Source organism: Herpailurus yagouaroundi, unplaced genomic scaffold (assembly GCF_014898765.1).
Source record: "Herpailurus yagouaroundi ecotype Mexico unplaced genomic scaffold, PumYag 250, whole genome shotgun sequence".
Taxonomy (NCBI): domain Eukaryota; kingdom Metazoa; phylum Chordata; class Mammalia; order Carnivora; family Felidae; genus Herpailurus; species Herpailurus yagouaroundi.
In genome coordinates this window covers 581,904-609,504 of record NW_024412467.1, presented here as the reverse complement: position 1 = coordinate 609,504, position 27,601 = coordinate 581,904, and the positions used below count along the sequence as shown (strand labels likewise).

The 27,601-nt window shown below is 50.7% G+C and overlaps 1 protein-coding gene and 4 non-coding genes across 6 annotated transcripts; 4 read left to right on the top strand and 1 right to left on the bottom strand.

Annotated features, from left to right (window-relative positions):
- The first annotated feature begins 1,145 nt into the window (after window positions 1-1,145).
- Window positions 1,146-8,983, top strand: PRSS16 (serine protease 16). Of its 2 annotated transcripts, XM_040460360.1 has the most exons (12): window positions 1,146-1,574; window positions 1,650-1,810; window positions 2,523-2,622; window positions 3,245-3,374; window positions 4,603-4,726; window positions 4,979-5,056; window positions 5,149-5,196; window positions 5,745-6,035; window positions 6,644-6,785; window positions 7,924-8,103; window positions 8,181-8,326; window positions 8,431-8,983. In XM_040460360.1, exons 1-12 carry the CDS (start codon window positions 1,502-1,504, stop codon window positions 8,497-8,499), a joined length of 1,542 nt encoding a protein of 513 aa, XP_040316294.1. In that variant the 5' UTR covers window positions 1,146-1,501; the 3' UTR covers window positions 8,500-8,983. The 2 variants fall into 2 exon arrangements, with proteins under 2 accessions (XP_040316294.1, XP_040316293.1); XM_040460359.1 differs by lacking the exon at window positions 5,745-6,035 and having other exon boundaries at window positions 1,151-1,574.
- Window positions 8,984-12,675: 3,692 nt separating this feature from the next.
- On the top strand, window positions 12,676-12,749 carry TRNAI-AAU (transfer RNA isoleucine (anticodon AAU)). Its single transcript has one exon. It is a non-coding gene; the product is annotated as a tRNA-Ile (tRNA).
- Window positions 12,750-13,061: 312 nt separating this feature from the next.
- On the top strand, window positions 13,062-13,135 carry TRNAI-AAU (transfer RNA isoleucine (anticodon AAU)). Its single transcript has one exon. It is a non-coding gene; the product is annotated as a tRNA-Ile (tRNA).
- A 4,608-nt stretch (window positions 13,136-17,743) lies between these two features.
- TRNAV-UAC (transfer RNA valine (anticodon UAC)) lies at window positions 17,744-17,816 on the bottom strand. Its single transcript has one exon. It is a non-coding gene; the product is annotated as a tRNA-Val (tRNA).
- A 5,309-nt stretch (window positions 17,817-23,125) lies between these two features.
- TRNAT-AGU (transfer RNA threonine (anticodon AGU)) lies at window positions 23,126-23,199 on the top strand. The gene has a single exon. It is a non-coding gene; the product is annotated as a tRNA-Thr (tRNA).
- The last annotated feature ends 4,402 nt before the right edge of the window (window positions 23,200-27,601 follow it).

Here is a 27,601-nt window from a genome sequence, read left to right as displayed (position 1 = left end):
TACCGACACACTCTGATGGAAAAGCTTCATACATTCACTCCACGAATATTTACCGAATGCCTGCTGTATGTTCAAAACTGTTGTTGGTCTTAGAGATCCAGAGAACAAAACAAAGCAAAACAAAACCTGTTTCCATGGAAGGAAATTCTGGTGGAAGCAAACTGGCGGCTTTTTAAAAAGGAAATTGGGGCGCCTGGGTGGCTCAGTCGGTTGAGCGTCCGACCGACTTCGCTCAGGTCACGATCTCACGGTCCATGAGTTCGAGCCCCGCATCAGGCTCTGTGCCGACAGCTCAGAGCCTGGAGCCTGCTTCAGATTCTGTGTCTCCCTCTCTCTCTGGCCCTCCCCCCATTCATGCTCTGTCTCTCTCTGTCTCAAAAATAAATAAATGTTAAAAAAAAAAATTTAAAAAGGAAAGTACGCACTGTGTCTAACTTGGTTTTTTAACAATAAGAAATATCAACTTCAACAGTGTTGAGAGGCAGCGCAGAGAGGCGGGCACAATCAGGTACATGAAGCACAGAAGGGCCACGCGGAAAGGGACAAGGACACGGGCGCTCGGATGGTCACACGTCTCTCCAGCGCCAACCCCTGGCTTTGGGCCCTGGTTCTCTTCACTGAAATTTCTGTCTCAAGGCTTTAAGCCACTTTTTCTCAAGTTGCTCGTTTCCCCCCACACCACCACCAGCCCCCTTGGAAAGGGGGGCAAAGAAGGTAGTTGTCTCTGCTGAGGATTAGGAAGTAAAGTCAACTTTAGTCTCAATTTTATGTTGGGGAGAGGCTGTTTCCAGCCCAAGAACGGGTGCCTTTCCTGGACCTTTTGGGGATCAAACCCACGACGTCGGGCTGTCGGCGCCACATTCTGCCCGCCTGAGCCAACCAGCCACCTGGCCAGACCTCCTTTTTACTTAAAAGGGTAAAAAGGGTGTTGACGTGCTTGTGTCTCTTTAAAACTAAAGGAAATCCTTTTTCTTCTCCAAAGGAGGCTTTTTTAAGAGAGGTGAGACTGGGGGGCAGTGATAGGGTGATAAGACAGGCGGGGAGACCAGGAAGCAGACAGGGTGAGACCTGGACAGAGAGTCACTCAAGTAGAGAAGACGACAGAGGGTGAAGGACGGAGGAACAAAGAGAGGGCGAGGTGGGGCAGCGGGGAGACCAAGGGGCCGAGGGAGGGGGCAGGGCGAGGTCCCTGCGTGGAGACCCAGAGACTAGAGGCCAGAACGCAGACTAAGGCACAGAGAGGGGGAGGCTGAGGGACGGCTGGATGGAAAGTCACGGGACAGAGAGGGAAACTGGATATTCAGGCACCACACCCGCGGGCCCCGAGTACAGACTGGCGTCCCTGCCCCGCTGTACTGGTTCTCACAGACGCCTGTCCCCGGAGAGGCATCTGGAAAGAAACCCGAGCTCCCACTGAAAGGCCACAACCTCAAAGTCCAGCCCCAGAACGCGATAAAGGTCCCGAGTGAGCAGGGGAACAGAGCGCGGAGGAGCGGACAGCATGGCCGGCAGGCCTGGCCCCCCACGGCTGGGCCCTCTGCTCCTGCTCTCCCTCTGGGGGTCCTCGGCTCCGGGTAGGAAGAGGCCGCGGGTCAGGCAGGGGCTCCTGCGGGGGCCTGGCTGACTCCCTCCCCGTCTGTGTCCCACAGCCCCCCTCCTCAGGCGCCTGGCTGAGCACATTGAGCGGTTTCAGGAAGGCTCCGGCCCGGGCCTGGGTTTCGGCCCAAATGCATTGGTCCCCCCAAAACAAGGCTGGCTGGAGCAGCCACTGGACCCCTTCAACACATCCGACCAGCGATCTTTCCTGCAGGTGAGGCCGGGGGGGGGGGCCTATCTACCCTCAGTCTCTGTGTCTCTGGGCCCCACGGGCTCATCCTGTGCCCGCTGCCCGTGCCCCTGTGGCCTCCGGTCAGCCCCTCTGGTCCTTAGTGTGCCCTTGATCCCCGGGCCCCCCGTTCTTTCTTCAGCCTCCACTTCCCTTGTCCCTCAGGCGCCGTCTTTGACCCCCTTCTCCCTGTCCTTCAGATTGAACAGCAAATCCACCACCAACATGTAGGGCTCAATACGTAGCAGAAATGTGGACCAGCTTTGGAAGCAGACCTACCTCATGAGAGGAACTGGAAGGGATCTGATGGATGAACACTTGCCCCATTTTTCACACCTCCTGTGTGCACAGTGTGTGCAGGTCAGCTCCCCTAGGCCCTGCTTCCAAATTGGTCTGCACCCATCACTTATCTTCGGCTTAGCGTTTCCATATACAGCCAGGGCCCCCGCCGCTGGCCAGTGTCCTGGACCCTGGGGACACAAGGGTAAAAACGTCGATGAACTATCTGCTCCTACAGACCTTGCATTCTAGCTGAAGAGACTAACAGGAGAGAAAGGAACATAACTACACAAGCCGAGTTCACACACTACTAAGTATATAAAGGAAGACCCATAAGGGAGAGAGACCGCAGCGAACTAGGAATAAAGAACAGGTCAGAGCTCTCAATCCTCATCTTCTTCTCTACCCCACCTCTCAGCGGTACTGGGTGAATGACCAACACTGGGCCAGCCGGCATGGACCCGTGTTCCTGCATCTGGGGGGCGAGGGCGGCCTCAGGCCTGGCTCAGTGATGAGAGGTAAGAAGCAGGGCTGGGAAGCTGGCGGGGGCCGGGAAGGGCGCCCCATGTTGTCGTGCGGTGAGGCGGGAGGGCTGTAACCCCCTGATGAAGTTTTGGGGTGATGGTGAGGTTCGCGGGGTCCGGAACCCACGGCCAGGACAGAATTGTTGAAGACGTCTTTGGTGCAAAAAGGTGACTTTATTGAAGCGCGGGGACAGGACCCGTGGGCGGGGAGAGCTGTACTGGGGTCGTGTAGAAGGGCTGGTTGTACGCCATGGACTTGGGGGAGGTAAAGTCAAAAGGGAAGTTTCCAAAGAGACTTTCACAAGCTCAAGACTTACTGGAGGCCCAGCTATGGTCAAGCTAAGGTTGTTTCTCCCTCTGGCAAAGCATTAACATAAGACAGCAGGGACTTCCCGGACCTCAGGCTATTGATGGGGTTGCCTTTTTCTCGTAAACTGGTGGAGACTCTTATCAGTTTAACCGTTTGGTTTTTTGTCCTTTCCTGTTTTGGGGTAGCCTGGAGTGTCCAGGGACTGTCACACAGATCCCACCTTGAGGGTGGGGGTGCCCGGAGGCTGCACTCTGCCCTCAGGTTGCCCCGCGCTCCCTCATCACCCCAACCGGACACTCTTCACAGGGCACCCCGCAGCCCTGGCCCCAGCCTGGGGGGCCCTCGTGATAGGCCTGGAGCACAGATTTTATGGCCTGAGTATACCTGCCGGGGGCCTGGATGTGGCCCAGCTCCGCTTCCTGTCCAGCCGCCACGCGTGAGTGAGGGTGGGGGAGTGTTCGGGGTCATGGCGCTGAGGCCGTCTGTATCCGGGCACCTCTGCATCTGTGTGGCTCTCCGCCACTGCCCAAGGTCGACCTCCGGGTCTCTGGTCCATGTTTCCTTCGCTCTTTCAGTGTCTTATTCTCTCTCTGTCTCTGGGTCCCTGTCCCTCCCTCTCTTTCTCTCCGGCCACATTTTCATCTCTTCCTGCATCACTGCAGCCTCCAGGTCCAGACCAGCAGCATCTGGATGACACAGCCTCCCCACTGGTCTTTGGTCTCTGCCCTTGAGCCCGTCAGCGTATTGTACACACGAAGCTACAGTGACTGTTAGAGCACAGACCAGACCACCCTCTCCCAGCTCACATCTCCCAGGGTCTCCCATCTGCCTCACAGTCAAGTCAAAATCTTCACAGGGGCCACGAGGTCCTACTGGCTCTGGGTCCCCGTTACTTCTCTGGCCCCCACTTCCGCACACTCACTGGGCTCCAGCGACGCCCGCATCCTTGCTGCTCTGAAGGCTTACAGGCACATTGCTGCCTTGAGCCTTTTTCTCTCTGCGGGGAGCGCCCCCCCCACCCCGTATTTGTATGGCTGTCTCCCTCACCTCCTTCCCTAGACGCTCTTCCCAGACCCCAGTGCGTCCCACCTGCTTTGCCGTCGGCCCCAGGACTTACCTCTCCTGGTCTCCGGCTGTGTCAGTCTCGGCCTTTCTCGGTCTCACTCTCGCCTCCGTCATCTCTATCTCCACCTCTGTCTCCCCACGTTTTCACAAGCTGTACGGGGCTCTAAGTGCCCTAGGAAGGCACTAACTGCAGCCTGCTTCGGAAAATCCGGGAAGACACGGAAACACCTAGAAAAGAGGATGTACCCACATGGCAACATGTCCCTTTCTGACGGTGTCTCCTCTTCCTCCAGCGCCCCCAGCCCTCCCCTTATCCCCCAGGTTTCTGCACGCGCTGCCTGGGAGACTCTTCCTCCCCCCTATAGCCCGCAGTGAGGAGGGTGGAGGCTTGGCGGCGGTGGGGGTGGGGGGGGGTTCGCCCGGCCGCGCACTTGCTGAGATCAGGCTCACACACACCCGTGACAAGAGCCCTGGCTTCTGGCCAGACCCCCCCCCCCCGCCCCATTCGGGTCTCTGGACCCCCACCCGTGCAGAGGCGGGGGGTGCATCCTCGGGGATTCCTGGCGAGGAGGGCCCACCGACCTCCCCGCTGCCCCTAGGCTGGCTGACGTCGCCTCCGCCCGCCTTGCACTCGGCCGCCTCTTCAACGTCTCCTCCTCCAGCCCCTGGATCTGCTTTGGAGGCTCCTACGCCGGCTCCCTGGCCGCCTGGGCCCGGCTCAAGGTCCCCGGGACTCTCCGGGCGGGCTGGGGTGGGTCCCGGTCTCAGGCGGCAAGGGCACCCCCGCCCCGCAGGCGCCCCCCCCCACACTCCTGCCCCCCGCCGAAGGGCTTTCCGCAAGCTGTCGTCTCCAGGGTCCACATGTAGAGGGGAGGGACTTGCCCCCGACCGCAGTGCAGGCGGTGACACGGAGGCGGCGGGGATGGGGTTCTAGGACCCGGGCCCCCCAGGCTGACGACGGCTGTCCTCCCTCAGTTCCCCCACCTCATCTTCGCCTCCGTCGCCTCCTCTGCTCCGGTACGGGCCGTGCTGGATTTTTCCGAGTACAACGAGGTGAGGGCGGCGGGCGGCGGGTGCGGGGTGGGGAGGGGGAGGTCCTTGGTGCAGGGAGTCCCCTGAAACCTCCTCCCGCGCTCCCTCCACAGGTGGTGTCCCGAAGCCTGACGAGCGCGGCCGTCGGCGGCTCCCCGGAGGTAGCACATGGGGCCAGTCCGCGGGGGTATGGGGACGGGAGAACTTGGAAGGGGGGGCAGAGAAAACCGGGGAAGCTGACAAGGTGGCCGGGTCTGAGAGAGGACCGAGACCGGGAAGGTGGGCGGATTTGGGGACGTGGGATGGGGCGGGGCCCGGCGGGGTCGACCCTATCAGGAGGGCGAGGCTCTGCGGGAGGCGGGACCAAGGGGGGACGACCCTATCAGAAGGGCGAGACTCAGCGCGGGGCGGGGCCACCTCATAAATGGGCGAGGCTCAGCGTGGGGCGGGGCCCGGGGTGACGACCCTATCAGGAGAGCGAGGCTGGGCGCGGGGCGGGGCCTAAGGGGACAACCCTATCAGAAGGGCGAGGCTCCTCCAGGGGCGGGGCCCGGGGAGGTGGTCGGGAGGAGCACGGTCAGGGGGCGGGGCCTCGGGCGGGACCTCTGAGGAAGTGGGGCGCTGGGGGGAAGGACTCCGGGTCCTGGGCCGGTGAAGGCGAGGCCCAGGACCCCGAGTCCTCGCCAATGAGGCCCCTCGCTCCCCGCAGTGCCGCGCGGCGGCGGCCGCAGCCTTCGCGGACGTGGAGCGGCGGCTGCTCGCGGGCGGGGCGGCTCGCGCGGCGCTGCGGGCGGAGCTGGGCGCCTGCTCGCCACTGGGTCGCGCGGAGGACCGGGCGGAGCTGCTGGGGGCGCTGCAGGCCCTGGTGGGGGGCGCCGCGCAGTACGACGCGCAGGCGGGAGCGCCGCTGAGCGTGCGGCGGCTGTGCGGGCTCCTCCTGCAAGGCGGGGGCAACCGCAGCCACTCCGCGCCCTACCGCGGGCTCCGGCGGGCAGTGCAGGTGAGCGGCCTGGGAGAGTCCGCCGGCGGGGCGCCTGCTCCGCCGCGTGTCCTGCGGTGGGCGTGACCCCTTCTGACCTTGGTCTCCCGGTCTGTGAAGCGGGGGTGACGCCTCAGGGCCGGGGGAGGTGCGGAGAAGCCGGTCAGGGGAAGCGCGCGCTCTGCAGGTGTTAGCGACTACGACCGGTCCCTATTTTGCGCTTCCTGTTCGGTCCACTCCCGGACCTGCAGCGGAGTCTAGCGCACAGCAGGTGCTCCGGTAGCGTTGACGGAAGAAAGAAGCCCTGGGGACATAGCGTCCCTAGAGACCGAGATTCCAGCCTCGGGATCCACGGCTAGAAACAGCTGTTCCAAGAGATGGTCACACGCCCAGGGTCTCACAGTCACCTAGTGCCTTCACCTCTAACCCACAGGGACCCAGGCACCCACTCGCCCTGACCCCCGACTCCCAGGAGAACTCTGTAGCTCTTCTGACCTCTGACCTTTGACTTGTAGGGACCTGTGTATGCTTTCAGGCCCTGGGCCCTGACTCTCAGGGACAGGAGTAATGTGTGTGTGTGTGTGTGTGTGTGTGTGTGTGTGTGTGTGTGTGTGTGTATTGTCCCCTAGGTCGTCATGCACAGCCTGGGCCAGAGGTGTCTAAGCTTCTCCCGAGCAGAGACAGTGGCACAGCTGAAGGTCACAGAGTCCCAAGTGTCCGGTGTGGGCGACCGCCAGTGGTTGTACCAGACTTGTACTGAGTTCGGCTTCTGTGAGTGACCCGCCCACCCCTCACCCCTGAACCGTACATTCTGCACTGTGCCCAGACAGGCTGTCTCACACGTGGTCTGGACTTGTCTCCATTTCCATAGGACCCTGGCCACACTGCTGGGCCTGGTTTTACCCATAGGTGTGGGGCTGGAAGGTACATAGCTGTACTAGATCCACGTCTGTAAAATGGGAATAACAGTAGTGCCTCTCATAAGGTTGTTTCCAGGATTAAAGGAGGTAATATCTGTAACATGCTAAGAATAACACTGGTATACAGTGAGTTCTCCCTAAGTACTAATTATTGTTACTCCTACAAGACTACACATTTCGACCCTCAAATACACTAGTTTTCCTAACACCTCAGGAACTTTGCACATACTGCTCACTTTGCTTGGATTACTCATCTTCCTCTCGTCACACGGTTTACTCATCTTCAAGTCTCAATACAAGATGCCCCCTCCTCAGGAAGCCTTACCTGATTGCTGGAGAGAGGCCCGCCTCCTGGCCTCCCCTACCACCCCCCTCAACTGCTCTGTGTTTTTTCTCATTAGCACTTTGCAATCTCATCCTACAGACCCGGTTGCCCATCTCCCCCTGTGCACTGTGAGCCCTGTGACAACAGAGCCTGGGACCGTCTTGCGTTCCCAACACCGGTCACCATGTATGTGAGCATACAATAGGTGCTCCGTGCCTGGTGAAGAAAGGAATGACTGAATGTGAGGCTAAGGGAGTTAGATTTAGCCTGGGGGCACTGGGGAGGTAAGGATTTTAAGCAAGGGAGACGTGGTCCAATTTGTGCTTTAAGTTCCTACGCTCCTGTGTCTCTCTGGACCTGTGCGCCTGCTCTTTTCCCTGTTCAGGCTGCTTTTTCTTTTCTGTCTTCCTCACTCCTGAAGGTTTTATCCCTGGCAGGTTCCTGTCTTGGAGCCTCTCGTGCCAACTGGGATTCCTCCCACCCCAGGTCTTTTTCCCTCCCAGCCGTGACCAGTCTGGGCTGTCACTGTGGGTGGGGTCTCTCTGACAGGATTGTGAGCTCACCGGAGGGAGGGTACGGGGCTGCTTGGGTCATCACCAGGGGAGACTCTATGGTGACGATTAAAGGCTGTATGCCCCACGCTTACAGATGTCTCCCCCAACAGATGTCACCTGTGAGGACCCCAGCTGCCCCTTCTCCCGGGTCCCGGCACTGCCCTCCCAGCTAGAGCTCTGCCAGCAGGTGTTCGGGCTCTCCACCTCCTCCGTAGCCCAGGCCGTGACCCAGACCAACTCCTACTACGGCGGCCAGACCCCGGGGGCCACCCAGGTGCTGTTCGTTAATGGTGAGCGTCCCTCAGCACCTGAGCCCCGGGTGGGCACCTAACCCCGGCGCGGCATGCCATCCTTCCTGTCTTTCCAGGGGACACAGACCCCTGGCACTCGCTAAGCGTAACACAAGCCTCCGGACCGTCGGCGTCGGCCCTTCTCATCCCCGGAGCCTCCCACTGCATGGACATGGCCCCTGAGAGGCCGTCAGACTCCCCCAGCCTCCGCCGGGGGCGCCAGGTAAGAGGGCGGCCGTGCTGGATTAGTCGCATTCATTTGCGCGTTAATTTGCCTGCCCCTGCCCTCCACTGGAAGTCTGACTTCCAGAATTGTCCCCTCCCCAGAGCATCTCCCAGCAGCTGCAGACCTGGCTCGGGCCGGCACAGCGGAGCCAGGCCAGGGGTGGGGACTGAGGGCCCGGACCCTCGCCACTCCCTGCGAGGCCACCTCCTTCCCGGACGTGTCCTCTGGACGGGAGAACGGAGCTTGTTTGGAAAGAGGGAATTGCCAGGAATCGGGCTTCAGCTTCTGATCCGCACACAGACTCGTTGCTGCAGACCTCTCACTCCTGAGAGTGGACGACAGGATAAGTGGAGGAGTATTCTTGTCGTGCATCTTGGGATCTTCTTTTCTTTTGTAGGGAGCATTTTATTAATTGTTTCGTGGCTATCTCTTTTATTGTGTAAAGTATCTTAACGTAAAGCCTCTTTGTGTAACACAATTCGGGAACGATCTCCCACTGACTTATTTTTTGTCCTACTTTCAAAAGCACAGCAACCTTGGTAGGTTCTTCGGGTCCCAAAGGGACAGGGAGTCAGCTTCCATCTTGGTCTGTTCGGGCTGCGATAACAGAACCCTGTGGATTGGGTGGCTTATAAACGACAGATATTTATCTCACGCGGTTCTGGACACTGGGAAGCGTGACATCAGGGCACTGGAAAATCAGGTGTCTGGGGAGAACTCGCTTCCTGGTTCTCACTCTCTTTGGGGCGGGGGAGGGGCAGAGATAGGGAGAGAGAAGCCCAAGCAGGCTTCACATCAACTCATCAGCTTGGAGCTGGACCCTGGGGCCAACCTCACCACCAGGAGGTCATGACCTGAGCCGAAATCAAGAGTCAGGGCACTTAACTGACGTTGCCGGCCGGGCACCCCAAGGAATATTGGTATTTTAAGTCAGATGTCAAATGTGCTGCAGCTCAAATTCTGCTCGGCTCCTGGGCTGGGTGCCCTGCTGAGCCCCTCCCTCCCCGCTCAGGCCCTGTCCCTGCTTCTCACTGTCCCCTCTTCCTCGGGCTCTTGCTTTCTCCTGGTCTCTGTCTCTGTCTCCCAGCCGGTCTCCTGTTTCTCTGAATATCCTCATTTCCATCTGTCTGTGGGTCATTCTGTCACCCTGTTTATTTCTGTGCTGCAGCCTATGTCCGTGGTGTCCTGTCTCTCAGTCAGTGTCCCTCTTCGCCTCCTCTCTAGCTTGTCTGCCCCGGCTAGCTCCCCGGCGCCCAGTGTCTGCCTTTCCTCCTCTGTCTCTGCCTCAGTTTCCCTCTCTTCAGACTCTCCCTGTCTCTCCTCGCTGCCTTCTCGGTCTCTGAGACCTTTTCGGTTTCTCCCCTGCCATTTAATCTTTGTGCTTCTGTCTCCGGCTCTTAATCTCCTTCCCAGCCCTTCCCTCACCGCCGTTTCCCACAGCTCCACACCTCCAGCTTCCCGCCCTGGGGGTCTAGGGCCCTGGTCCAGCCTTCACGATAGGGGAGCCCCAGGCTCTGGGGGGGGGTGCGCCCACCCTCAGGGGTGTCTGCTGAGCCTTGGTTCACTCTGAGCAGGCCTTGGGAACAGGAAGTAGCGAGTCAGGGAGGCAAGTGCCGCTGGGGGGCTGGGGAGGGCAGGGGGAGACAAGTCAAGACAAGGTTTGGGGCTGGTAAGAAAAGCCACAAGCCCGCAGTCCTGTGAGGAAGTCCCTGCTCGCCTGTCTGGACGCTGAACCCTGAGTCCTGACTGTCCCCGCTGACCCCCCTAACCCCAGCTCCGTTCACCGGGTCCTCCCTGTGGGGACAACCCCAAGCTGAGGCCTAGCGTGTATGTTTACACGAGCTCCGTGGCCTGACACGTGGAGGGTGCTCGGTCCCATGGGGGATGAAGGAACCAGGTCTAACGTCAGCGCTTCCCATGCTTTGCCGGATGCAGCTGCTCGCACTGTCTTCTGCAAACGTCTTCTCAACCTGCCGTCTGAATGGACCTGGCTTTGGTGCCCGGCTCCCTTCTCGAGCATTCTCAGAGCTCCCCCAGCGGTGAGTGCGGCACCAGGCTGAGCTGCCCGTGTGCTGAGATCCTCGTTCCCTCTGGGCACGGGTCTGCGGCGGCCCGCGCACCAGGCTGGGCCACCTCAGTTCACTCGGCTGATGCCGGGCGAACAGCCGTACTGTCTGTGTGGGTCTGTATTAGGGAAGGATGGAGAATTCTGAGGTACTCTCCCTTCCTGGTGTCCTCGGCCCATACTTGGCCCCTACTATCCCTTCTCTACCTGCAAACCACGATGATTCTTGCAAAAGGTAAATCAGGTCACCTCTGCTTAAAAGCCGCCTCGCTTCCCATTAGAACTAGAATAAGGTTGGAATTCTTCCCCCGGGGCTACGAGGCCCTTCGGCCTTTGGCTTTTGACTCTTTGCACTCAACTCCCACTACTCCCCACACTGCAGGCCAACCACTTGGCCTCCTCGTTTACTTCAGATCTAAAGCTGATTCCTACTTCATGTCCTCGCATTTGCTGTTCCCTCTGCCAGGAGGCGGTTCCCTTCAATGACCTTTAAATGACTGACTCCTTCTTAACATTCAGGCTCCACTCCAATCTCACCTCCAGGAGGCCTTTCTTGACTGCCTCTGTGTCCCAGTCACTCCCTGTCACATTACCTGTTTTACGTGCTTCCCAGCCACAGGCACCACCTGAAATTACCTTGTTTTATTTTCTTTCTAATTCGGCCCCCTCTGTACTAGAATGCGCTGTCCCTGAGCCAGGGGACGGTGCTCTCCTGGTAAACACGCCCCTGTGAGTTCTGCGTTTCACAACCTGTGCCGTTTTCACCCGAACTTGGTTCTCCAGAAGCTCAGCGGTCTACCAGATCAAAGATCGCAAAGCACTTCTCAGGACCAGGAGGGCTGGTAAATTTGTGGTCCACCCACCTGTGACTTTCATTTACCGGTTATGCGCTATATCCTAGAAAACACTTGAATTCGAATGAGGATAAACAGTTGCGAGGAATGTAGAAACATTGCATTCTGAGGGTCCCTGGTTTGTGCCACACACACTCCCCCTGGAAGCGGGACCCAGTGGGGCTTCTCACCTTCTCTGGAGGTTTGTGGGCTGGCGCGGGTGGAGCATGACCTTATCCCAGGGCGCGAACTCCGGGGGCACGTGAAAATGCCTGTTCTATGGCGCCCTCACCAGAAGAGACTCTCAGCTTCACACAAACCTCTCACGTTGAGTCTAGAGAAGACCAAAGGTGAAGGACTAGTACCACCTGATCAAAAGATTTCCTACTAAACTGCAATAATGAAGACGATGTGGTCTGGGCATTGCATGTAGATAAACAGATCAACGGGGCAGGACGGGAGTCCAGAAGCAGACACACACACACACACACACACACACACACACACACAAGCGCGCGCGCACGCGATCAATTAATTTTCTACAATGATGCCTAGGCCAATCAGTTGAGGAAGTCTTTAAAACAAATAATCCTGGAACAACTGGATAAACTACAGACCTTCTCTCAATCTCTTTTGCAAGCTTCTTTGCAACTTGGTATCTGAATGGGTCTGGGTTTGGTGCCGGACTACTTTCTCTTCCCAAGCATTCTCTGAGCTGCAGAGCGTGGGGGAAAAGATTAACCTCACCCCTATCTCATACCATACTCAAAAATTAATACAAGTGGAGGTAAGGCTAAAGCTATAAAATAGAAAAATCACTTATGACCTTGTAGTAGGCAAATATTTCTTAGGGAGGAAAGCATAGCATAAAATACGTTAAAAGGAGCAAACTGACATTATCAAAGGGGTACATTGGCATTATCAAAATTTAAAACTTCTCATAGAAAAACTCATTATAAAACATCACTAAGAAATGGAAAGGGAAGGAAAAGACCGAAGGGAAACACGCACACTACGTACGTCCGACCAAGGATCTGCGTCCAGATTGAAGAACTGGAAATCAATTTCAGGAAGACAAGGCTGCGACACGTGGGTGGGAGAAAGGAAGCCCCGCCGGGCGGCTTTGGTCCGAATCCTCTCGGGTCAGAACCCGGATCTGACAAAGACTCGGAACAGGAGGGTTCGTCCATTCAAGCCACGAGTTAACCTTCTCTGCTTTTCCCATCTCCGCGGTGGGGGAGAGCGAAATGGGAAGAAGGCGGGACTTTTTTTAAAAAACTGTCCGTCTTTGGCATTTTTTTGTTTTGTCCTCTCCTCCCTTTCCTCCTCCCCTCCTCCCCTCCCTCTCCTCTCTCCCCTCCCCCTTCCTCCCTCTCCTCCAACTTGAAGAACCGGTGTCCAGGATTTTTGTTTACATCATCACAATAGAGGCCACCCTTCCGTCGGGTGGCCGGTTAGCTCAGTTGGTTAGAGCGTGGTGCTAATAACGCCAAGGTCGCGGGTTCGATCCCCGTACGGGCCAGGCAGATACCATTTTACCGTCGCTGCGCGCGCAGTTCCCCTACCCGACCCGGGTGGACCCAACTGCCGAAATCAAACACTTGCGTGGAGCTGTGGGACCTTCACGTCTTGTTATTATTATGATTTTAAGAAGTAACAAACGAAAGCTAGAATAGAAAGTGTTTTTAAAAGACATTGAACAAAGTAGAGCGGGTACATTTAGGCGAGGCGGGGCCAGGATGAGAGAGAATTCCTTGGTTTGTGTTGGGAAAAAAAACTGAATTGGTTTTGGCTTATGTAACACGTCCTGCAGATCGTGAGGTCCTTCCTCGGTGGCCGGTTAGCTCAGCTGGTTAGAGCGTGGTGCTAATAACGCCAAGGTCGCGGGTTCGAGCCCCGTACTGGCCACATGGGGGCGGCTTTTGTTACGTTTAAACACCGGAGTCCGTCAGTCTAGGACTCATCCCCAGGCCTCAACCAATGCGGAATTTAGAGAATTTGAACACGGTTCTCTGACTTCCCTGCTTTAGTAGGTCCTTGTTTGATTTCTGTCCACAAAGGTCAGCAGGGACCTGGAAAAAGAAAAAAATTACCTTTGTGCGATTTTTTTTTTTTTTTTCCATCGGGAAACTGATTCTTGCAACGGAAACTGGCCTGTTAGGATTCTTTCCACCTGGGAAGAAATTGTAAGACCACCCGCGCTTTGTGCACGTCCACACTTGGGGCTTCGCTAGTTGAATGAGAGATGAAACGAGATGTTTGAAGCTATATGGGAAGCAGGCTTCTATTAATATCGACACAGGAGGAAAGAAAGGCAGCTTCGTTGTAAACATTCTGACAGCGGGCTCCCCGTTAAAACGTTTACTTTGGGGGTAAAAATATATTCATGTGTTCCAAAGTTAGAAAATATTAAAAGGTACAGTGAAAAGCCTCCCGCCCCCGTCATGCGCCCACTGGTGGTTTCCAACTTCTATAGGAGACCCCTTAGGTATTCCCTTTGCACAAGCAAATATTTACATAAACTCTTGTTTTCTCTTCTTCCCCTAAGAGTCAGCATATGCGCTCAATTTGCCTTCTTCACTTAGCTATATAAGGTGGCATCTTATCAGTGTTTTGAGAGCTGTCGAGCAACACTTTCGATACTGTGCCTTTGGCGAAATGAAAGCGTAGTTTCAAACAAGTTGGCATATTCAGCAAAGTTGAACCTGAAACGTTCTAACCTTTTGTATCACTGTTGGAGGGAATGCACACAGGGAGGCAGCTTGGGGAAACTTGAGAACAGGCGGAAATGTTCAAGTAAAGCACTTTCTGCCCGACCCCTAAAGAAAATTGTGCATTATTAGCAAATTTGTTTAAATCGCTCCACTCTTCAGAATGCAATAGTTAGCCGCTATTCTGTGTCTGGTAAATGCTGGAGATGTATGACTATGTGAAAAAAGCAGAATTCGAAGCGGTGTGTGTAAGATTCCGATTCTTCCATTTTAAAACAAGCTTTATTATGGGATAATTTACGTACAATAAAATGCACCCATTTTAAGTGTAGAATTTGATAAGTTTATTATCAGTGTCAGAACCAAGCTGTTATCTCTCAAGCTACACGTTAGCCCTACACTACAATTTAACCGTTACAATCCCCCAAACCTCCTCTGTGCTTTGTGGTAGTTAGAAGAATGTCCCCCCAAAGATGTCCACCTCCTAATCCCTGAGGTCTATGAATATATTATTTTGCGTGGCAAAAGGGACTTTGCACATGTGACTAAGGATCTTAAAATGAAGTGATTTTCCTGAATTATCTAGATGGGGTCCAATGTCATCACAAGGGCCCTTCTAAGAGGGGTCAGGGTCACAGAAGGAGATGTGACATAGAAATAGAGGTTGAAGAGGTGCAGTGCTGTTAGCCAAGGAATGCCAGCAGCGTCTAGAAGTTGGACAAAGCAAGGAAACAAAATTCCCTCTAGAGCTTACCAAGCAATGCAGTACCGCTGACCCATATTGGACTGACCTACAGGACAGGAGGAAAGTAAGTGTATGTTGTTTTCAAGCACTGAATTTGTGGTAATTTGTTACAATCACAATAGGAAACTTACATACCCCTTCTACTCCGTGATACCCCCATCCCAGCCCCAGGCGACTATAGATGTTCTTTCTATCATGATGGCTTTGCCTTGTCCAGAATTTCTTATAAGCCATGTAGTACGTAATCTCATGTTTCCGGCTTCCTTTGCTCAGCCCGATATCTTTGAGATTCATTCATGTTGCTGCATGTATCAGTCGCTTGTTCCATTTTCTTGCTGAATTGCACTCCCTGTACAGACATATCACCGTCTGTTTTCCATTCACATGTGAATAGACTTTTTCATATGAAGATTAATGTCACAAGTCTTTGTGTGGACGTATGTTGTATTAGTCAGGGTTCTCCAGAAAAAAAGAGAGAGAGAGAGAGAGAGAGAGAGAGAGAGATCTTAAAGAACTGGCGCAGGCAGTTGTGAGGGTCGGGCAAGCCCACATCTGCGGGGTAGATCAGCAGAGTGGAGACACAGGAAAGATCTGAGGTTAAAGCTCCAGCCTAAAGGCAAGGTGCTCAGGTGGTTAAGTGCCTGACTCTTGCTTTTGGCTCAGGTCAGGATCTCACAATTCACGGGTTCAAGACCCACATCGGGCTCTGTACTGGCAGCGTAGGGCCTGCTTGGGACTCTCTCTCTCTCTCTCTCTCTCTCTCTCTCTCTCTCTCTCCCTCTGTCTCTGCCCCTACCCCTCTCGTGCAAGCGCACACTCTCTCTGTCTCTCTCTCAAAACAAATAAATTAAAAAAAATTTTTTACAGTGTACTGGTAGAATTCCCCCTTCCTCAGGAGAGAAAGGTCTTTCTTTTTTCAAGGCTTTCAACTGATTGGATGAGGCCACTCACGTTATGAAGGGTAATTCGCTTTACTCAAAACCTACTGGTTAAATGTTAATCTCATCCAAGAAACATCTTCGCAGCAACATCTAAACTAGTATTTGGCCAAATATCTGAATACTGTGGCCTAGCCTTGTTGACACATAAAATTACCCAGCAATGTTTTCATTTCTTTTGGGGTAAATACCTAGGAGTTCATTTCTTTGGGGGTAAATACCTAGAATTGCTGGGTCATTTGGTCAACGTCTGTTTGACTTTATAAGAAGCTACGAAATAGTCTCCAAAATGGTAAGGCCATTTTACTTTCCAATTAATACTTTGTGAGAGCTCCATTTGCTCCAGACTTCTCCAACATTTGGTATTGCCAGACTTTTAAATTTTAGACAGCCTATTTGAAACATTTAAATAGACTTAAAGTATTATCTCCTTGTGGCACTAATTGGCATTCTCCATAACTAATAATGAGTTCAACCGACTGAGCCACCCAGACGCCCCTGATATTTCTTTTCTCATTTAAGAAGTTTCTTGTGACACCTACGATGGTTTGCATTTTTGTTGTAACAGTTACCCCCATCTATTTACCCTTACATAACTTGTTTTTCCCCCAATCTGGTCCTGGACTTCTTCTATCACAGAAACTTCCTGGATTATAAATTTAATTATTATGACATTTTATTGACCCTTTTTCTTTTTGTTTTAATTTTTTGTAGTTCTGACTTCGTGTGATTTTTTTCAAATCCAAAAAAAATGCTTATTTGAGGATGCCTGGTTCAATTTTGAGAGCTGTGTTACAGTTTTCTTCTGCTTTTTCACTTTTGGGAGGAATTTTCATCAGCTAAAATGTTTTGCCTTGGGGTTTTCTTATATTATAGTAGCTTGGCGTAAATAAAGCTTGTTCAGATATTGTGGGAAGAGACTTGGGATCGTTTACAGGATTCCTAGTTCAAGGCCATCCTCTTCTATCCCTACATAAAAATACAGTATCTTTAATAGATGTCTTTGGGGAGAGGGCTGGGGATCCACTGGGAAAGAGTTCTGCGTCTTCCGATTTTTATGTTTCCTTTGGTCTTGGGGGATTCTGAATCGCCCCCTTCCTTCTTTTTTCCTTTACCAGCTACTCTCCGGGGAGAGCTTCTCCTCACTTTCTTCTCCCCCAGAAGTTTCTGCTGCTGCTACCGTCTCAGGACTGGCGTGCGTGCCCAGGTTCCTTCCCAGTGTTTTAAGCTGAAATTTCTATTTGAGAGGAGGGGAATTTTGGCTGAATGTTGGGATCTCAGTCCCCATTTTCTTACTTCTAGATGGCTTTTCTGGAGCTCCTTCCACTCTCCACAGAGAGTCGCCTTTGGGAGCTCTTGAAAGGAAGATCTGCTTGACGTGGGTGTTTTTAGTTCTCCTTTCCAGGGAACCTGAAGTCTGTCTTCTAGTTGGGGAGAAGGTATGGCTTTAATGTTGTGTGCGTGTGTTGTAATACGTGGAGAAATTCAGATCTGGGCGATTGTTATTATCCTCAGGTTTTAGATTACCACCAAAATGAGGAGACATTAAAAAATCACATAGTGCTCTAAAAAAAAAAAATAAGTGTGTTTTCCATTGTATTTAATGGTGCCAAATTTCCCCACGTGGGTGCTGTAGCAACTCTCTGCCCTCTAGAGGGTGAAAGTTCATGTTTCCTTACAAAACCACAAAACAACGTCTGATCTGCTCTCCTTAAAATCTGCTTCTGTGGGAAACTGCACATGTCTAATTGCATGAAAACTGGAGCCTTCCCATTAATACACTGCTCAAACCTGCTAAAGTAGATGTTGTTTCTGCAATTTTAAGTCCTTAACATTGTAACTAGGATGGAATTAAAATAATAATCTTTCCAGTCAGGCCCTGGCTGTGCACTCATTTAAAATACTCCACATTTGCTGCTGATGGCTTTCCCCCCAACCATCACGAAAGCCAGGGAAATCCTCTGTGCAAGCCAGCGTGGCCCCACGCTGCACAGCCCAGTTGGGCGGATGTCCAGAAGGGGAAACTGAGCGCACAACCCACTGGGTTCTTGGCCATCTAAGTGTCTGGAAGGAAAAGAGAAACCTTCCAAACCTCTCCTGAATGGAAGCCAAGGTAAGCTTGTGGTTCCACTGGGAATCGAACCCAGGGTCTTCTGCGTGTAAGGCAGATGTGCTAACCACTACACCATGGAACCTGGGGGTAACCCATCTTCCTAGGTGCTCTTACTAGAATCAAGGTAAGAAAAGAAGACCAAAATTACGTATAGATTGTTATTATGATTGAGAACGAAGTCCTGTGAACTTGGCCCAGGGAGCATGTGTGGGACAGATGAACATTACATACACAAGTTTGAAAGTCTTAATGAATACTGTCACCTGAAAATATAGTATGAAAATGACTTCAAATGTTCGGAGACACCCTCCATTTTTCTATCCTCCTGGGACACTCTTAGTCTGGTCAACATTTATTGTTTTTCTGCCCATATTTATTGAGAGCTTACTATGCTCCAGACACTTTTCAAGGCTCTGGGATACAGCAGTAAATACAAAGGTAAAAATATATATATATCCTTCTTGAGATGACACTAAAAAAGTGCATTTATATTTCATGGAAACTATCCTTGAATTCAGCAGCAGCCGCATGAACTCCTTCTCTGCCCCTTGTCCTGAAACTCCTGCATGTTTCAATAGACAAGATCAAAAACCACATCCATGAAGATCAGCATCAACCCCACCATGAATATCTAGTGTTACTGTGAAATCAGCTTAGAACTTGCAGACCTTGGAAAAGGGTCGTGAGGTTGTTTATATGCCTCGTCTCCGAGAACGGCAAGTTCGCGGCCTTGACATGGCTGGAGTATGTGTGCTGCTGGCTTATTTCTTTGTGCCCCCACATGTCTGTACACGGAAGGAAAAGTTCTCAGACACGGAGACTGAGTGGACATGTGGGGCTGCCTCTGTGAGAGAGAGAGAGAGAGAGAGAGAGAGAGCGAGCAGCAGCAGCCGTGGCCCGCACATAGCCTTTATTTCATCTTTCATTAGATGTGAGCATCAAAGAATATCAGAGCAAAGAAAGAGCACAAAGGATCTTTAGACATGAGCCAGACATACGTCTGGTGGCGACGTGAAGGCACGAAGGAGCGCGTGTGGTTTCCAGGAATGTCAGCGAGTTACAGCAGGTGTTGTATCTAAACTGTCCTCTGCGGGACTGTGGGGCTCTGTATCTCACGCGTTCCACAGCCTGGAGACCAGAACGGTGCTGACATTTCGGCCGGTACCCCATCCCCCTCCAGGACTTACAATACACGCTCTAGAAATAGCGCCACACTCCCCCAGGCAGCAGGAGGAGCCTGAGCCAGTAGCAAAAGATGTGATGAAGTCCTTGAAGCTGTTCCAAATACATATCACGTTCCAGTACATGCTAGGTGTCAAGGCACCCATGGTACAAAAGTAAGAGTAAATTGCAGAGGTGTGTGAGCCAGCCAGACTCTTGTCATGGAAAGGAGAGAGTGGCTCTTTTTAGATGAAAGTCTAGGAAAGAAAGACCATGGAGGTTTTAATGAATTCGGTGGAAGCAACTTCCAAAATGGAGGCAACTTGAACTTCAGATGCTGCAGTGAGAAAGATGAATTTTGGAAGACCAGACAGCCTCCACCCAGGCCGGGACCAAGAGCACCCGTAATATCCTAGCGATAATCCCCACATCCCTGAAAGTGTAACAGTTTGTAAAATGTACGAAGGAGAAAATACAGTGCCTTATTTCAGTACTCCAATTTATTTAGAAACTAAGAACGGATTGAAAAGGAGGATGAAATGTGTGTAAAATACTGAATTTCAAATAGTTAAGATACACTTTATACCCACATCGCCTACCAATCTTTTTTACATTGGGCTACTGCAAAAATACTTAAGAGTTAAGATAACTAACAAAGCGCTTGATGTCCCTATTCAAATTGTTTGCTTTTTGTATACAATAATATCAGGACTTCTTAAATGATGGCATTTTCCCTTTATGTACCAGGGGTTCCTTTGTGTGTTCATCTTAGAAACAGTTTCTCTACTGCTCTTGTCGTTTATTATAAAATTTCAGTATTTAATAGAAATCAGTTAAAGCAGTTCTGTTCAAGTGAGACCTATAGCTCAAGACATTTCTGAAAAAAAAAACATTAAATATAACTAGTTTCTGTGTAGGCTGGAAGGTTGAGTTTCTATTGAAACTAGTTCTTATTGAAATAAGTTCTTACTTATTTATGTGCATCTAAACATTTTCAATGTTATTTACCAGTGTTGCATCCACACGACTCCTGAAACAGAATGCTAAGGGCACCAATGACAGTCACAGCAAAGTTTGTTGCTACGAGAGGCAAGGCCGACCGATCGGGACCGACACTTTTGATCAGAGTGCGGCCTCGAACAGCCGGGGTACAGAGTTTTTATAGCCGACCACATCGTCTTATCATCACCTGGGAACAGAACAAAGAAATAGTTCCCAGATGAGGCGGAAACAGTTCCCGGATGGGGTGATTATTTTAGACCTTCTGCCATTAAGTCGCAACCAGTTGATCTCCTTGACCCTACCTCTGGCGCCACTTTTCTTTGAACTTTTGTTCCCTTAATTGGTGAAGCCTAATTTACAAGCGTAGGAAGTGTAATTTACAAGAGTAAAGCAAGGCTGTTATCTCTTAACCTTCAGTGTCAGCACAAAGCTGTTCTCTCTCAAGCTCTAGCTTAGCCCTAGGCTACAATTTAACCCTCACACGAGTTGTAAATATATTAGTGCCTTTGGTGCCTATTATATGCAAAAATGCAGTGAGGGAAGTTTACTAATGCAATTGGCTTGGTCCCTCTGCAGTATAGTTTGAGAGAGAGAGAGAAACACGTAGGATAAAAAAAAAAAGAGAAACATGTAGGATAGAATATCGTGATAGTGGATTGTTATTTAGTCTACCATATTAAAAAACATGTTTTCTCCCACACATGTAATCGTCCTCTGAGGGTGTGCTATTTCTAACCTCTGCTACAGTTTCTTGCATGCTGGATTTATTGCTTGGTTACTTTCTCGAATGATGGAATAACATACGATATCTTCGCAGTATTTTATCTGTTTAAATTGATAGAATACCAAAAAGTAAATGAATCAACTTGGCAGTCACCATTAGGAGTTAAAAACTATAAGTCTTAGGATTCATTCACATCCTCAGGGATATGACAAATCAAATTTAGGTGAAAGTGCAGAGATCAACCAACTGCAACATGGTATTTCACAAGCTCGAAAGGAGACAGACACGAAGATATATCCAAAAGCAAAAAGACCTTAGGGGAATGACATCCATCCTATCATACATAAAAATGTTCTAAAGGATAACATCACTTGCTCTTTATTATGAAAAAATAAAGGAATGTACGTCTTGGAAACTGAGCACAAGATGAATCGGTCTGAGTCCCCGAATCACACACTTGAGCACCTCATGTCTGTCTGTGTCTCTAAACCAATCACATCTTCCTGGACCACAGATGCTTGCTAATGAGAAAGGCGTTTTGAAGGTGTTTCCTGGAGAAGGTTGAGGGACACAGTGAGTATCTCGTCTAAAAATCAACCCAGACTTTCGAGATTCAACCACGGGCTGGCTTGCTCTTGTCCTTTTAGCAAGTGTCTTTCTTCCTCCACGATTTAGGCGAGCAGAGAGTGACTCGGAGAGAAATTGGCTCCGCTGTTCCCTCGTCTCTCCTGATGTTGACCACACTACACAGTGGAAGTAAGGTTCGCACACAAGACAAAGCCTCCCTAATCCAGTCATCCCCCACTTTCTGGTCGTCCAGGAAGACAACCAGCACCTAATTCCACCTGTGTCGAGAAAGCGGTTACGTTTATCTCAATACGAAGAGAGAGAGAGGAGGTGGGATTTCCTGACTAGTCTATGTCAGGTATGGGCTGTTATTTACATTTACGATTGGTCGATTACACCCTCCCTATGGATTTACAGGCGGGAGCTACCAGGGAGCAGGGCTGGGACTCCCTGTAGTTCCGCATATCAGATTTGTCTTCTCCCTCTCCGGCAACACCAGACTCTGGACTCTGCTGGTTTTAAGCCTCAACCCTCAGTTTCCCAGTTCCCTCATGTCCCTCTTTTCCATTTTATTTGCACTTCCCGCCCCCAGGAAGTGCTGCAAAATTGTCACCTGATCTTCCTCTTTGCAGGACCAGGCCTGGAGGTCGCCTTCACTGATCTTTTGGGGCTTTTCCTTACCGCCTGTCCTCTTCCAGCTAAGGGCTTTCTGCACCACCACCACCTGCCCTCCCCACCCCCACCCCTGCCTGGATGTCGCCGGCGGGGCCAGCAGCCGGGGCCCAGCGACTCTGCTCCCAACCACGGGCTGAGGAATTATTTCTAGAAGTTTGTGGGATTGTATTATAGATCCGTGTGTTTAACTGGCGCGTGTCACAGCGCGCTCCCCCAGCGTTGTCCCAAGGATAGAAACGATCTCAAGGATTTGTCCAGCTCCAGTTTCTTGGAATGAGAACATATGCCTTTTCCCGGGTAATGTTTAGTATCCGTTTTTCGGAAAGGGATCGCTATCAACTTTAAAGAGGAAAAAGGAGGGTGAGAGTAAGAAGATGTCTATCCAATACTGCTTGGAGGGAAAGTGTAAGAAAATAATACGCCAGTAAAGTTCTCATGTGTTTTGATATTCGTATATAATTTCTTTCTTAATTTTTTCCAAGTTTCTACTTAAATTGCAGTTAGCATGCCAGGTGTGGAATTTAAGAAGCGTGGTGTATTTTTTAATTTTTTTTTCAACGTTTATTTATTTTTGGAACAGAGAGAGACAGAGCTTGAACGGGGGAGGGGCAGAGAGAGAGGGAGACACAGAATCGGAAACAGGCTCCAGGCTGCGAGCCATCAGCCCAGAGCCCGACGCGGGGCTCGAGCCCACGGACCGCGAGAGCGTGACCTGGCTGAAGTCGGACGCTTAACCGACTGCGCCACCCAGGCGCCCCATCGTGGTGTATTTTTAATGCCTCCCATGTGCCACAGCAGACTGCCACTCTCCGCGAATACGGAACATAGTTGCACGTGGGATAAACGGCCACCGCTGAGCGACAAAGGGAAGAGAACCGCCAGCCCCTGAGCGCCAGCATTTCGCCAAGTGATTCACTTCAGGAAAGCCTTGGGTCGGCGCGGCTGAGAGGCACCATTGTCCCCCGTGTGGCAGAGTCCAAGCTGAACCCACCTTCCATACCAAGCAGTTGTGAAGACTCCGGGAAGCGCGACCGTCTGGCTGCCTACTGCAACGGTCCAGTGGCTGAGGAAGTTTTTATTCCTGGTGCAGCGTATCGACACTGCTGTGCACCTTTCGGGAGAAAGTAAGAAAACGTGATAAAGATCCTGAGAATTCGTTTGGATGCGCTTTTGTTGGGCAAACATTCTCGAGAACCACACTGGTCAGACCAAACAGTGACATCACCCTCAAATTACATACAAAGGAGACTGCGCTCGCTGTGGGCTCCGTGGCTTAGCTGGTCAAAGCGCCTGTCTAGTAAACAGGAGATCCTGGGTTCGACTCCCAGCGGGGCCTTTCCACACGAGCTTTTGTGATTTAGTAGCTGAGAAGTGGAGAGAATTTGAATTCACATCCCTGAAGCACCAGAGGTGGAAGGGACAGCATTAGGGGAAGACTCTTCTTTAAAAACAAAAACACGCTTCTCCCAACAGGACAGTGATAGAAATGCCGAAATATCTGTGCTGAGAGCTGAGAAACTCAGATCTTGTTCTATGACTATGACCTGGGCACTGGGATTGCCTAGGAAAAGTGGGGTTTCCCCCTTGGTCTTCGTTTGCCATTTTAGACCAAACCTCAGGCACTCACCACTTAGGTTATACATGACCTCTGTGACTGTCTTCGTCATTTTCGCCCCCTAGAATCTTTCCCCACTAGGACGTTGTAAACAGCTGCTTTTCTTGACTGGCTCCTTGAATGGCCATTTCCCCCTCCCCCCTCCCCAATTTTGCATCAGATCGCTCTTTGGCCCACCGAATAGCGAATCGTGTGTTGGACCAGAGCCATGCTTCTCAAACCTTGGCGAGGACGTGAATTACCTGGCGTTCCATTAAAATGAAAAGATTTCATTCACCGCATCTTGGATGGGGCTTGAAATCCAGCATTCATACAAGTCTCGGGTGACTGATGTCTATGCCACTGTTACAAGGACCCTATTTGGTTTAGAAAGGCTAGTGACTTAGTGATCTAGCTTCACTGGTTGTGGCTTTTGCCCCCCCCCCCCCGGTAAAATTGCTATATAATACCAGATAACTTTCAAGTGCACAGTATAAAAATTTTTTTTTCAACGTTTATTTATTTTTGGGACAGAGAGAGACAGAGCATGAACGGGGGAGGGGCAGAGAGAGAGGGAGACACAGGATCGGAAACAGGCTCCAGGCTCTGAGCCATCAGCCCAGAGCCCGACGTGGGGCTCGAACCCACGGACCGTGAGATCGTGACCTGGCTGACCAACTGCGCCACCCAGGCACCCCTCAAGTGCACATTATAATTCGACATCTGTATGTACTACAAAGTGATCACGGCCAAAATTCTAGTTCTGCCTGCTCTCGAATCCCCTTTCCCCCCTGGTAACCACGAGCCTGCTCTCTGCCTCTATGAGTTTGTTTTTATATTGTTTTGTTTGTTCATTCGTGTTGTTTCTTAGACTCTCACCTATGCGTGAGATCATACAGTATTCGTCTTTCTCCGACTTCTTTCCCGTAAGTGTAATATCCTCGAGGTCCATCCATGCTGTCAAAAATGGCAAAATGTCATTCTCCTTTATGGTTGAATACTGTTCCCCTGTATATATACCACATTTTCCCCATCCATTCACCTATTGACGAACGCTCAGGTTGTTTCTGTGTCTTGCTTATTGTAAATCATGCTGCAACAGGGGCGCCTGGGTGGCTCAGTCGGTTAAGCGCCTCACAGTCCACGTTCTCTCCGACACTTGTTATTTCTTGCCTTTTTGATAACAATTCTTCTAACGGGTGTGAGGTGATACCTCATTTGCTTTTAATTTGCGTTTCCAGTAGTCATGTTGAACATCTTTTCACGTACCTGTTGGCCATCCGTATAACTTCTTTACAAAAATATCTATTCAGATCACCTGCCCATCTTTTAATCAGGTCGTTTTCTTATTGTTGAGTTGTGTGAGTTCTTTATATGTTTGGGGTATTAACGCTTTATCAAATAGATGATTTACACATATCTTCTTCCATTCAGGAAGTTGTCTTCATTTGAACGGATGGTTTCCTTCGCAGTGCAAAAGCTTTTTGGTTGGATGTAGTCCCATTTGTTTATTTTTGCTTGTTTCCCTTGCGTGTGGAGTTGGATCCACAGACACATAGACAGCTAAGACTGATGTCAAGGAACCTACTGCCTGTGTTTTCTTCCAGAATTTTGTGGCTTGAGGTCCTACATTCAAGTCTTTAACCCACGTTGAGTCAATTCTTGTGTGTGGTATAAATAATGCTCTACCCGCATTCTTTTGCACGAGGCTGTCCAGTTTTCCCAGCACCTCAGTCGTTGTGGTTTTGAGTTCTTTTTTATATGTTTATAACTATTTTCCACACCTATTAGTAAACCTGGAGTTGTCTACTCATTTGCCTTTCATCCAATCCAGTTCAAAAGAAATGAAAGAAAGGAACGAGGGAAAAACTCTAATATAAATTAGTGTAAATCAGTTAACGTTATAACTGTTTTCTCCTTTGAATGTGTTAAGGGACTGTGGAATATACCAGAAATTTTGGAAGGAGGAGTAATATGATTGTATCTGAAAGAGGAGAGGATAACAAAGAATGGCAAAGCACACAAGATTCCTTTTTAAAAAAAAAAGCTGGAGGCAACTGCTTTTTAAAAATGCTTTTTAAGGAATCTACTCCTGAAATCAGTGTTGCACTATATGCTAACTAATTTGGATGTAAATTAAAAAAAGAAAATAAAAAAGTGCTTTTAAATCCGAAAACTCTTGGTGCACTTACTAGTTAGATAACTCTAAAAAAATAATACAGCTGGAAAAAAAACTTTAAACCCCAAGACTTGAGATTTTCTTGTTTATCTGCGCTATTTCTTCTACATTCTAAAAAACACTTTTAAAGCTTTTATCATACTCCATAAGCGCCATGCTCCCCACTCTTGGTGATGTGCACAACGTTTCTCAAACAATCAGTTTCATTTCCTTCGTTTCTTGCTTCTCCCCCTGAAGGTCTAACGGGCTGATGTCTCCTTTTGTGAGCCATTTGGAAGGAACGTTATGTCTCAGAAGACTTATTTTGTAGATCTCTTGTAGTGGAATACTGACTTCTGTTAGAAATAAAAATAATAAACAGTGCTACGAAACTCTGCTGGGAGAGGTGACTATTTAACTATAATAAAGGAGAATGTTTGTTCTCTACAATTCGATCCCAAGTAAGACCTGGAAATTCATCAATATGTCCTATCTTTGACTGAAATCCTATCTCTACCAACTCAAGTTAATGAGTGCTCATTAATCCTAGGTCCCATGGCATGTGCCCTGGCCCGGGACCTACCATGCTGCCCCTAATGCCGATCCCCCCTCCCCACCCCCAGGCCTCATTTCACCTCTGCTCCACCAATGTGTTTCTTTTCATCTATCAAGTCTCAGATCGGTGATCACTTCTTCCGACAGTCTTTCCTAATCATTAGGAGTTGCAAAATTGTCTCATTTGTATGCATCTGTGAAAAAGCATGAGCATTTATCTCTGTAGTTTTATTGGGCAATTTTAAAAATAAATTGGAGGGGGCAGGGGGGCTCAGTCCGTTTAGCTTCCAACTTTGGCTCAGGCCATGATCTTGGAGTTGGTGACCTTGAGGCCTGCATCCAGCTCTGTGCTGACAGCTCGGGGCCTGGAGCCTGCTTCCGATTCTGTGTCTCCCTCTCTCTCTGCCCCTCCCCCCCTTCTTTCTCTGTCTCTGTCTCTCTTTTTCTGTCTCAAAAATAAACACTAAAAAATAAAATAACTTATTTTGTGCAATCATATTATAATAATCAGTGCACATGCCCTTTGTTTCCCCAGGCTTGTCCGATTTTTCAGGACACCTGGTACCTCCAGAGCCTAGGTCAGGATTGGGCACCTTGTGGGCTGCTCATTAATTCCTTTAAAATAAATAGCTAATCAACTTATTTTTCAAAAAAATGAACCAGAAGTTATGCTGTCCACTCGATGTCAGAAGAAAGAGTAAGACTGAAGATCCTGCCCTCTAGGAAATAAATACTGCCTCGCTTCTGTTTCCGACAGCATTGAGACCCGTCCGAGTTTGGGTTACGGGAGGGGTTTTCCAGCTTTGCCGTTTCTGACCGATGCAGTCACAGCGCGGTCCTGCCGCGAATTTCTCACGATGGGTTTGAAGACAGATCATTTTGCAGTGAGCACCTTCTAGTCCCAGACAAATGCTGGGAAGGAAGAAAGAGTGACGGACGTCAGGGTACACGAGGAGGAAAACAAACTCGCTCGGCAGACTGACACGGTCCCTGAGCACCGGCACCCAGAGCGGAAGCGGGGACACGAAGTCCAGTCACAGGGACGCCCAAAGGGCTCCCTTTGTCACCCCGCCCGGCAGTAAACTGGGACGGTCCCCCACCCGCGCTAGGCGGAGTTTCCAGCGTGGCCCGGCAGGTCTGGGGGTCCCCAGCTTTTCCAGGTCAAAAGAGATGCGGACCCCAAGCACCCCCCCCCCCCGGGAACCCCTGCCTGCAGCCTGGGAAGGAATTTGGACTCTGGGTTTCAGTTATGTGTGGTTACGAGTTAGGGAGTTTTCTGTATTGTTATTTTAACAACAAAAAGTGTAAGAGAAAGAGAGTCATCGTGAGTGACGATACGTGTAAAGAAAAATCATTCAAAGTTACCGGGTTTGGGGGCACCCAGAAAATGGGTGTACGTTCCATAGGACATTCTAGAAGGATTTTAGAAAC